Here is a 12319-nt window from a genome sequence, read left to right as displayed (position 1 = left end):
TGGCAAGAGCCACAGCTGTGTTGGAAAATGCGTTAGGTTGACATAGGCCTAAAACTGCATAGTTTCCCTTATCTGCCATCAATTTTTTAAATGGTAATTACCTTTTAAGTCAATCAAGTCCTAGGTCTATTAAACTAAATGTCTTTCTTACATTTTTTTCAGAAACTCCTGAAATTGAATTGGATGCAAGCATGAGAAAACTGGTTACTGTAAGAGCAGGATGTCCTATCCGGTTGTTTGCTGTAGTAAGAGGAAGACCATCACCTAAAGTCACATGGAGAAGAATGGGTGTAGATAACGTAGTCCGAAAAGGACAAGTTGATCTTCTTGATACTATGGCTTTCTTAGTTATTCCTAACAGTACTCGTGACGATTCTGGCAAATACTCTTTGTCCCTTGTAAATGTAGCAGGAGAAAAGGCAGTGTTCGTCAATGTGCGAGTACTTGGTAAGTTAGAGATAAAAAAAAAATAAAGGCGAATATATTAAGTGCAGCATCTCTATGTGTTTTGTTTTTGCATTAATAAAACCTGATTTGCTTTTTATAGACACCCCAGGACCTGTGGGAGACTTTACTATTTCAGATGTTACAAAAATGTCATGTCAACTTTCATGGGTACCTCCAGAAAATGATGGTGGAAGTCAAGTGACTCATTACATCTTAGAAAAGCGAGAAGTAGACAGGAAGACATGGGCACCAGTAGTGGCAGACTGGAAGAAAACAAGTTTTAAAGTGGCCAATCTTGTACCTGGGACAGAATACTTTTTCAGAGTTACCGCTGTCAATGAATATGGATCAGGTGTTCCAAGGGACACACCTAAGACTATACTTGCAACCGATCCTATAAGTGAGTATTATGTCCTAAAACATTTCTAGCTTTAATTGGTATTGTTCCAAATCACATAAGTTAAAAACTTTCCATATCAGCCTATTCTGTATTTTGATATTTATGACAAAGTTTTATAATGATTTTCAGATCCATTTTCATACTAAGCACTCCAATTTGCATACAATTTTTTGTCCAGGAATATTTATTTTTTCCTCTAAATCTTTTTTTTGTGTATTTCAATAGGTGAACCTGACCCACCCAAAAAACTGGACGTTACAGAAATTACAAAGAACAGTGCAACACTGGCATGGCTTCCACCATTAAGAGATGGAGGAGCCAAAATTGATGGATATATCATAAGCTTCCAGGTAGAAGGACAGCCAGAGGACAACTGGACTCAGTATTCTGTCGTGAAAGATCTAAACATTGTTGTTGTTGGGCTCAAAGAGGGCACAAAATACAAATTCCGAGTTGCCGCAAGAAACTCCGTTGGAGTCAGCTTGCCAAGGGAAGCTGAAGGATTATTTGAAATTAAGGAGCAACTCCGTAAGTTAAATGACATGATTTTGTATAAATAGCTTTAAATGTCAATGATTTTATAGTTTCTTACTTTAGCAATGTTTTCGCCTATAAATATTCTTGTTTTTTACAGTGCCACCTAAGATATTATTGCCGGAAGTGGTCAGCATCAAAGCAGGACAAAAACTTAGAATAGAAGCACATATCTATGGAAAGCCTGCTCCTGTGTCGAAGTGGCTGAAAACCGATATTGATGTAATGCCTTCAAGCCGCCTTGCTGTACATAAATCACAGAATTCAACAGTACTCATAATAAAGGACGTAACAAGGAAAGACAGTGGCTTCTACTCTGTGTCTGCAGAAAACAGCTCTGGTGTAGCTACACAGAGAATACGTGTGATAGTAATGGGTATGTATAAATTGGTAAATCTATCATACAGCACGTTTCACAAGGGAACATTTTACAGTTATTAAATATTTGCTTGTTCTTACTTTCTACAGACATACCAGGTCCTCCAGAACCACCATTTGAGGTTACTGACATAGATTCTGATGCCTGCTCACTCTCATGGCATTTGCCTCTTGAAGATGGTGGTAGCAACATTACCAACTACATTGTTGAAAAGTGTGATGTAAGCAGAGGAGACTGGATTACAGCTGTGACTTCAGTTACCAAAACTAGTTGCCGTGTTGGAAAACTCATCCCAGGACAAGAATATATTTTCAGAGTTCGTTCTGAGAACCGTTTTGGGATTTCAGAACCAATTATGTCTGAGCGTATTATTGCCAAATTCCCATTCGGTATGTTACAGATATTTCTAATTAACTTTGTGTTTAAAACACCATACATTTTTATGTTTCCTTTTTATGTAAAGCATAAAATCATGCATGCATAAACTGTAGTGAAAAATACAAAAAAACGATTTGCTCGTTAAATTTTCAGATGTTCCCAGTGAACCAAAGAATGCTCGTGTTACCAAAGTCAACAAAGATTGCATATTTGTTGCCTGGGATAGACCTGAAAATGATGGAGGAAGCCCCCTCACAGGTTATGCAATTGAACGTAAGGAAAGAAACAGCCTGCTGTGGGTGAAGGCCAACGATACTTTAGTGCGCACAACAGAATATCCATGTGTTGGCATGATTGAAGGTTTGGAGTATAGTTTCAGAATCTTTGCTCTTAACAGAGCTGGATCCAGCAAGCCCAGTAAACCTACTGAGTACGTCACTGCAAGGACACCAGTCGGTATGTATTTTACAAATCACAACTATATTAAAATTGTACAACAGTTTACAAACATTTTAGTAGTAGTTTAAAATAGTAAAATATCAAAAACTTACAATTAATGTTGATTTGCAGATCCTCCTGGAAAACCTGAAGTTGTTGATATCACCAGGAGTACAGTTTCACTGGTATGGACCAGGCCAAAACATGATGGTGGCAGTAAAATAATAGGTTACCTAGTGGAGGCTTGCAAACTTCCTGGTGAAAAGTGGGTAAAATGCAACACTACTGCTTCTCAAGTTCCGACAGAAGAATATACTGTGACAGATTTGGAGGAAAATGAGAAATACCAGTTCAGAGTTTTTGCTAAGACTGCCATCAATATTAGTTGGCCATCCGAACCATCAGATCCAGTCACCATTCAAGCAGAAAATGGTATGTGCATTATTTTCTTTTAACCAAAGCAATAATATTATGAGTTTTGCTGAAGTACAAAGGAATGTAATACTTTTCATATTATCATTTGCAGTTCCACCAAAGATTGATCTCAGCATCCAGATGAAGTCACTAATCACAGTCAAAGCAGGGGCGAATGTATGTCTTGATGCTCAAGTATTTGGTAAACCAATGCCAAAAGTCTCTTGGAAGAAAGATGGAGTAGATGTAAAACCTGCAGAGGGTATTAAAATTTCATCAAAGAGGAACCTTTTCTTACTGGAGTTGTTCAGCGTTAACCGTAGGGAATCAGGAGAATATACTATTGTAGCTGAAAATGCAAGTGGTTCTAAGTCAGCAACCATCAAGCTGAAAGTGCTGGGTAAGTGTTAGATTCATAGTTTTGTATTATTGTGTATTTTATAGAATTTATGGATGCAAAAATCCCATGGGATATATATCGATCTTATAGTGCTTTTATTTTTATATTTAAGATAAACCTGGACCTCCTGCCTCTGTGAAGATAAATCACATGTACTCTGACCGTGCCATGCTGAGCTGGGATCCTCCACTTGAAGATGGTGGTTCTGATATTACAAACTATGTCATTGACAAACGTGAAACCAGTCGTCCTAATTGGGCACAGGTGACTGCAAATGTCCAGACTACCAGTTGCACTGTGGAGAAGTTGATTGAAGGACATGAATATCAATTCCGCATTTCTGCCGAGAACAAATATGGTGTTGGCGATCCTATTTTAACAGAATCTGTCATTGCTAAGAATCCATTTGGTAAGCTGCTTAATATTTGAAAGGATTATTTTTTTTTTTTATGTATTCTCTCTAAGTATTATATTGAATTGAATAAATTGTGAACATATTTTTGTTTTCATCACTCACCTAAGTTTAAGTAAAACTTCAGAAAACAGAAGATTTCGTTAAGATCAAGGAATAGACATTGTGTTAATGACTATGCATGCTAAACTAAAGCCCCCGTTACACACTGCGATATCGCTAGCAATATCGCTGTAAAGTCACCGATTTTGTGACGTAGCAGTGATATTGCTAGCGATATCGCTGCATGTGATACTTACCTCCGACCGGCTCCCCCGCTGGTTATCGCTGATCGCGCGAGAAGCTCCTGAACCATTCCTCATCGGCCACTTCCTGAGGCGCTTCCTGCTGTGACGATGAGCGACGCGTGGAGCCGGGCGGGAGGACACAGGATTGCCGCGTCTGACAGGTAAGTAGCGATCCCCGTCCCCTGCGATGTTGCTGGTGAGCTCTGCCTGTGTGGCAGCTCACTAGCGACCACTTAGCGATGCACCAGCAATCCTGACCACGTCATATCGCTGGTCGGGGTCGCTGGTGCATCGCTAGGTGTAACGGTACCCTTACAGTAGTCTTTTACTACGTACATAGAACTAAAGATGCAAATTTAGATATATGTCAGATAAAACTGTCATTTAGCAATTGCTATAAATATAATATAACATTTTTCTTTAAAGATGTGCCTGGAAAATGTGATCCACCCATTATAAGCAACATAACAAAAGATCATATGACTGTAAGCTGGAAAGCACCCACTGATGATGGTAGATCTTCAATCACTGGATATATGCTTGAAAAGCGTGATACAAAGTCTTTCAACTGGACCAAGGTAACCAAGAAGCCGGTCATTGAACGGACCGTGAAAGCAACAGGATTACAAGAGGGTACTGAATATGAATTTAGGGTGACTGCTTTGAACAAAGCTGGAGCAGGCAAACCTAGCGATGCATCAAAGGCAGTAACTGCTTTCGATCCACAGTGTAAGTGAACATAATTCCTATAGCAAAGATACAGCCTCAAAAATTTGGTATTTTTGAGCAAATTTAGTCATTTTTATGCTTTATTTACAGATCCACCTGGACCACCAGCTTTCCCTAAGGCTATTGATTCAACTCGAAGCAGTATAAGTCTGTCCTGGAGCAAACCAGCATATGATGGAGGTAGCCCAATCATTGGTTATCTGGTTGAAGTTAAAAGAGGAGATACAGATACCTGGGTGAGATGCAATTTGCCTAAAAACCTGCAAGACACCAACTACACTGTCACGGGCTTGATTGAAAACACAGAATATCAGTTCCGTGTTTCAGCTGTAAATAAGATCGGTTACAGTGATCCTAGTGAAGTTCCAGATAAGCACTTGGCAAAGGATATTCTAAGTAAGCTTTACTTTTATATCGCGTTTTTTGTGCGTAAGTTGATTTTAAATACAAGAAAATTCTATTAATTTGATTTACTGTTTTAACAGTTGCCCCAGAGGGAGAGCTCGACGCTGACTTGAGGAAAGCTCTTGTCCTCCGTGCTGGTGTTACAATGAGGATTTATGTGCCCGTGAGAGGACGCCCAGCTCCAAAGATTTCATGGGCTAAATTAAATGCAAACATTCGCGAGAGAGTAGGCCTAGATATCAAAACAACTGAGCACGATACTTTCGTACGTTGTGAAAATGTTAACAAATATGATGCTGGCAAATATATACTGACGTTGGAGAATAGCAGTGGTGTGAAGACCTACACCATTGTTGTAAAAGTCCTCGGTAAGTAGTCTAATATGACATGACAATTTCTTCCATGAACATTCAAAGTACGAATGAAGGACTATTGAGTTTATGAAAATATAATTTACCAAAAATACTTTTGAGTTTCTCCAGTCAAAAGGTAAATTTGGCAATGGACAGCCAGAAGGTTAAAACAATAAAAAAAAGTGCATACTCACCCCAACAATCTGTTTCCAAGGCCAGTAGCAGTGATGTCACTTATCACAAGTGACCTGACCACTGCAGGGTCAGGCTGGACCAATGGGTGATCACAGTGATCAGGTCACAGGCAGTAAGTGATGTCACCTCTCCCAGTGATGTCACCACTTCCACAGAGCTGGGATGGATGGTGATTGTGCATTCCTTTATTGTTTTATTTTTTTTTGTTTATATATTTCACATCAAATCTTTATTCTGTGTTACTTCAGCTGTCTTTTCTCTCTAAAATGTATATTTTTTTGTTAATTTATAGAACCAAACTATATATACAATTGTTTCCATGTTATTAGATAATATGTTGAATGAGCAATATGTTTTTTTTAGATTTTGTTAGATTTTGTAGATTCATTTATTGTTTGATTATTTAGATACCCCTGGACCTCCTGTCAATCTCATTATTAAAGAAACTTCCAAAGACTCTGCTATGATTTCATGGGATCCTCCCATTATTGATGGCGGCAGCCCTGTGAAGAATTATATTGTTGAGAAACGTGATGCTGAAAGGAAAGCTTGGTCTACATTGTCCACGGATTGTCCCAAAACATCATTTAGGATCTCTAACCTTGAAGAAGGCAAGGCATACTTTTTCCGAGTACTGGCTGAAAACGAATATGGCATTGGTGAACCATGTGAAACTCATGATGCGGTTAAAGCTTCAGGTAAGTAATAACTTTTTGTTATGATATATTGAGATGGGCAACTTTACCAATTTACTTTGCAACCCATAATTCTATATATACATATTGGTTATTTAAACATAATGCATTATTCTTCTAGAAAAACCTGGACCAGTAATAGATCTGAAACCACTTGCTGTTTCTAAGTCATCTTGCACAATTGGATGGAAGAAGCCAATAAGTGATGGTGGAAGTCGTATTACTGCCTATGTTGTAGAGAACTTAACTAGTGGAGACAAGTGGAAAGAAGTAATGAGATCCAAAAATATGCAGTACACACTGAAGGACTTGACAGAAGGGAACGAATATACCCTTAAAGTCACTGCACAGAATGACTCTGGCTATAGTTCCCCAAGTGAAATTTCCATTGTGGCTAAAGATGACGTTGGTATGTGACGCTTTTTTCAGGATATATATTTAATGCAAGTTAATGATTTTTTAATTCTAAATTATGTAATTATATGTATTTGGTTGTATTTTCAGTTGCACCAAACCTTGACTTGAAAGATCTGCCTGACTTATGCTACGTTGCCAAAGAGGGCAGCACTTTCCGACTTAAAATCCCAGTCAGTGGAAAACCTCCACCCGCAATTACATGGAAGAAAGGTGAAGATAAAGTCTTGACTGACAGTGGAAGAGTAACTGTTGAGTCTTCGGCAGTAAATACCATCCTGACAGTGCGTGAATGCCAAAAAGATGATGCCTCAAAATACACAATTACTTTGAAAAATCCAGCAGGAACCAAAGAATCTACAATCTTTATAAAGGTGGTTGGCAAACCTGGAATCCCAACAGGGCCTATTAAGTTTGATGAAGTGACCGCAGATGCAGTAACACTGATATGGGGAGCACCTAAAGATGACGGCGGCTCTGAAATTACCAATTACATCCTAGAAAAGAGAGACTTTGTGACCAATAAATGGGTCACCTGTGCTTCTGCTGTTCAGAAGACTTCATTCAGAGTCACCAGACTCCATGAAGGAACTGAGTACATCTTCAAAGTGAGTGCCGAAAATAAATTTGGAGTTGGTGAAGGCTTGAAATCCGAATCCGTTATTGCAAGACATCCATTCGGTAGGTTTACTTACAGTACAATTATTTAAAATTATATTTATTTATATGTATTATCGGAATGTAATAATAATACTGAATATATGTTTCAGATGTGCCAGATGCTCCTCCACCTCCAAAGATCGTTACAATAAGACATGACTCTGCAAATCTAACATGGGTAGATCCCAGGAAAACTGGTGGTTCACCAATTACAGGTACATTTAAAATTCATAGTTTTATAGCTTTTAAGGTTTAACCCTTTCGCGCCTGAGCCTGTTTTTGCCTTCGTGACCAGGCCAATTTTTTCAATTCTGACCAGTGTCACTTTATGAGGCCATAACTCTAGAACGCTTCAACGGATCCTGCTGATTCTGACATTGTTTTCTCATGACATATTGTACTTCAGGATAGTGGTAAAATTTCTTAGATATGAACTGCGCTTATATGTTAAAAAAATCGAAATTTGGCAAAAATTTTGAAAATTTGGCAATTTTCAAACTTTTAATTTTTATGCCCTTAAATCAGAGAGTGATATCGCACAAAATAGTTAATAAATAACATTTCCCACATGTCTACTTTACATCTGCACAATTTTGGAAACATAATTTTTTTTTTTTAGGAAGTTATAAGGGTTAAAAGTTGACCAGCGATTTCTCATTTTTACAACAAAATTTACAACACCATTTTTTTTAGGGACCACCTCACATTTGAAGTGAGTTTGGGGGGTCAATATGACAGAAAATACCCAAAAGTGACACCATTCTAAAAACTGCACCTCTCAATGTACTCAAAACCACATTCAAGAAGTTTATTAACCCTTCAGGTGCTTCACATGAATGAATGGAATGTGGAAGGAAAAAATAAACATTTAACTTTTTTTCACAAACATTTTACTTCAGAACCATTTTTTTTATTTTCACAAGTGTAAAAACAGAAAATGAACCACAAAATTTTTTTGTGCAATTTCTCCCAAATACGCCGATACCCTGTATGTGGGGCTAAACCACTGTTTGAGCACACGGCAGAGCTCAGAAAGGAAGGAGTGCCGTTTGACTTTTTCAATGCAGAATTGGCTGGAATTGAGATAGGACGCCATGTCGCATTTGGAGAGCCCCCTAATGTGCCTAAACAGTGGAAACCCCCACAAGTGACCCCATTTTGGAAACTAGACCCCTTAAGGAACTTATCTAGATGTGTGGTGAGCACTTTGAACCCCCAAGTGCTTCACAGAAGTTTATAACGTAGAGCCATGAAAATAAAAAATCATTTTTGTTCCACAAACATGATCTTTTAGCCCCCAATTTTTTATTTTCACAAGGGTAACAGGAGAAATTGGACCCCAAAAGTTGTTGTCCAATTTGTCCTGAGTACACTGGTACCCCATATGTGGAAGAAAACTACTGTTTGGGCACACGGGGGCTCGGAAGGGAAGTAGTGACGTTTTGGAATGCAGACTTTGATGGAATGGTCTGCGGGTGTCATGTCGCGTTTGCAGAGCCCCTGATGTGCCTAAACAGTGGAAATCCTCCACAAGTGACCCCTTTTTGGAAACTAGACCCCCCAAGGAACTTATCTAGATGTGTGGTGAGCACTTTGAACCCCCAAGTGTTTCACTAAAGTTTATAATGTAGAGCCGTGAAAATAAAAAAATCATTTTTTTTCCACAAAAATGATCTTTTAGCTCCCAATTTTTATTTTCACAAGGGTAACAGGAGAAATTGGACCCTAAGAGTTGTTGTCCAATTTGTCCTGAGTACGCTGATACCCCACATGTGGGGGGGACCACTGTTTGGGCACACGGTGGGGCTCGGAAGGGAAGTAGTGACGTTCTGGAATGCAGACTTTGATGGAATGGTCTGCGGGCGTCATATTGCATTTACAGAGCCCCTGATGTGCCTAAACAGTGGAAATCCTCCACAAGTGACCCCTTTTTGGAAACTAGACCCCCCAAGGAACTTATCTAGATGTGTGGTGAGCACTTTGAACCCCCAAGTGTTTCACTAAAGTTTATAATGTAGAGCCGTGAAAATAAAAAAATCATTTTTTTTCCACAAAAATGATCATTTAGCTCCCAATTTTTATTTTCACAAGGGTAACAGGAGAAATTGGACCCTAACAGTTGTTGTCCAATTTGTCCTGAGTACGCTGGTACCCCACATGTGGGGGGGACCACTGTTTGGGCACACGGTGGGGCTCGGAAGGGAAGTAGTGACGTTCTGGAATGCAGACTTTGATGGAATGGTCTGCGGGCGTCATATTGCATTTACAGAGCCCCTGATGTGCCTAAACAGTGGAAATCCTCCACAAGTGACCCCTTTTTGGAAACTAGACCCCCCCAAGGAACTTATCTAGATGTGTGGTGAGCACTTTGAACCCCCAAGTGTTTCACTAAAGTTTATAATGTAGAGCCGTGAAAATAAAAAAATCATTTTTTTTCCACAAAAATGATCTTTTAGCTCCCAATTTTTATTTTCACAAGGGTAACAGGAGAAATTGGACCCTAAGAGTTGCTGTCCAATTTGTCCTGAGTACGCTGGTACCCCACATGTGGGGGGGGACCACTGTTTGGGCACACGGTGGGGCTCGGAAGGGAAGTAGTGACGTTCTGGAATGCAGACTGATGGAATGGTCTGCGGGCGTCATATTGCATTTACAGAGCCCCTGATGTGCCTAAACAGTGGAAATCCTCCACAAGTGACCCCTTTTTGGAAACTAGACCCCCCCAAGGAACTTATCTAGATGTGTGGTGAGCACTTTGAACCCCCAAGTGTTTCACTAAAGTTTATAATGTAGAGCCGTGAAAATAAAAAAATCATTTTTTTTCCACAAAAATGAACTTTTAGCTCCCAATTTTTATTTTCACAAGGGTAACAGGAGAAATTGGACCCTAAGAGTTGCTGTCCAATTTGTCCTGAGTACGCTGGTACCCCACATGTGGGGGGGGACCACTGTTTGGGCACACGGTGGGGCTCGGAAGGGAAGTAGTGACGTTCTGGAATGCAGACTTTGATGGAATGGTCTGCGGGCGTCATATTGCATTTACAGAGCCCCTGATGTGCCTAAACAGTGGAAATCCTCCACAAGTGACCCCTTTTTGGAAACTAGACCCCCCAAGGAACTTATCTAGATGTGTGGTGAGCACTTTGAACCCCCAAGTGTTTCACTAAAGTTTATAATGTAGAGCCGTGAAAATAAAAAAATCATTTTTTTTCCACAAAAATGATCTTTTAGCTCCCAATTTTTATTTTCACAAGGGTAACAGGAGAAATTGGACCCTAAGAGTTGTTGTCCAATTTGTCCTGAGTACGCTGGTACCCCACATGTGGGGGGGGACCACTGTTTGGGCACACGGTGGGGCTCGGAAGGGAAGTAGTGACGTTCTGGAATGCAGACTTTGATGGAATGGTCTGCGGGCGTCATATTGCATTTACAGAGCCCCTGATGTACCTAAACAGTGGAAACCCACAATTCGAATTCCAACCCTAACCCCAACACACCCCTAACCCTAGCCCTAACCCTAGCCCTAACCGTAGCCCTAGCCCTAACCCTAGCCCTAACCCTAGCCCTAGCCCTAACCCTAGACCTAGCCCTAGCCTGCCTACCTGCTTTTTTTTCTTTACTTTTTTTTTATTTTTGTGTTTTTTATTTTTTGTATTTTTGACTCATAGTAACGCCACTTCTCCTCTGATCTCACACTGGCAGATGATCAGAGGAGAAGCAGCGTTACTATGTGACAAGATCGCTGCCCGGCACATAGTAACGCCACTTCTCCTCTGATCTCACACTGACAGATGAGCAGAGGTGAAGCAGCGTTACTGTGTGACAAGATCGCTGCCTGACACAGCTGTGCCAGGCAGCGATCAGCTGTGCCAGGCAGCGATCTAGTCACACTGTAACGCTGCTTCACCTCTGCTCATCTGTCAGCATGAGCTCAGAGGAGAAGTCGCGTTATAATGAGGGAGATCGCCGGGAAACAAGCAGCTTTCTCAGCGAGCTCTCTCATTGGCTGCTGTGACGCGACGTCATCAGGACCTGAACCAATCAGGTCTCGATGACGTCGGGGGTCCCAGCATGCATTGTGCACCGGGATCCCTGCATTATAAGGTATGAGGGGGTCCCGGGGGGCACAAAACCGCCGACAGTAGATAAACATCGGCGCTGCACAAAGCCCAGCAAGCGCCAACGTTTATCTACTGTGGGCGGTCGCGAAGAGGTTAAAGTACATGTTGGTCCAGAGGAAGTTGAAAATCCCATAAGGCAGAAACTATTTGCCCTAATTTAGGAGAATATGTCCTTTCCAAATCCACAAATGGCAATCAGATTTGTTCCCGGGATCAAATTGACTGACGGAAGATATATCAATAACAAAAAAAATACTTGCAGTTTGATATTATTTTGATTTGATTTTATTGCACTCTCCTTGTAGTTTGTAGAATAAAAAATAAATAAAACATGCAAATACAGTATATTTAATAATGTCCTTATCATATAATTATGATTTTAGGCTACCACATTGAATTTAAAGAAAGAAACAGTCTTCTCTGGAAGAGAGCCAGCACAACTCCCCTACGAATGAGAGACTACAGAGTTACTGGCATAACTGAAGGTCTTGAGTATGAATTTAGAGTTATGGCAATCAACCTTGCTGGAGTTGGCAAGCCAAGTCTACCATCTGAATCAGTTGTGGCTCTTGATCCAATTGGTATGTTGAGTAAAAGTTCCTTTTACAGACTGATAACTTTTTTTATGCAAACATGGTATTAATTTAGTGGGGTTTTT

At 40.1% G+C, this 12319-nt stretch overlaps 1 protein-coding gene across 1 annotated transcript in view; it reads left to right on the top strand.

The window, feature by feature from the left end:
* The window catches only part of TTN (titin), a 295687-nt gene that overhangs the window by 232958 nt on the left and 50410 nt on the right, over positions 1 to 12319 (top strand). The window contains exons 303-319 of the mRNA XM_073577613.1: positions 163 to 447; positions 548 to 847; positions 1073 to 1375; positions 1482 to 1757; positions 1850 to 2149; positions 2292 to 2594; positions 2709 to 3008; positions 3103 to 3390; positions 3503 to 3799; positions 4516 to 4818; positions 4909 to 5214; positions 5304 to 5591; positions 6179 to 6469; positions 6588 to 6875; positions 6971 to 7561; positions 7651 to 7755; positions 12045 to 12242. Coding sequence (XP_073433714.1) covers positions 163 to 447; positions 548 to 847; positions 1073 to 1375; positions 1482 to 1757; positions 1850 to 2149; positions 2292 to 2594; positions 2709 to 3008; positions 3103 to 3390; positions 3503 to 3799; positions 4516 to 4818; positions 4909 to 5214; positions 5304 to 5591; positions 6179 to 6469; positions 6588 to 6875; positions 6971 to 7561; positions 7651 to 7755; positions 12045 to 12242 — 5022 coding nt within the window. The remainder of the gene's footprint in view (positions 1 to 162; positions 448 to 547; positions 848 to 1072; positions 1376 to 1481; positions 1758 to 1849; positions 2150 to 2291; positions 2595 to 2708; positions 3009 to 3102; positions 3391 to 3502; positions 3800 to 4515; positions 4819 to 4908; positions 5215 to 5303; positions 5592 to 6178; positions 6470 to 6587; positions 6876 to 6970; positions 7562 to 7650; positions 7756 to 12044; positions 12243 to 12319) is intronic.

The sequence above is a fragment of the Dendrobates tinctorius genome, unplaced genomic scaffold (genome assembly GCF_039654945.1).
Source record: "Dendrobates tinctorius isolate UK_male_01 unplaced genomic scaffold, ASM3965494v1 ptg000056l, whole genome shotgun sequence".
NCBI lineage: Eukaryota > Metazoa > Chordata > Amphibia > Anura > Dendrobatidae > Dendrobates > Dendrobates tinctorius.
This window is presented reverse-complemented; position numbering and strand designations above follow the sequence as displayed.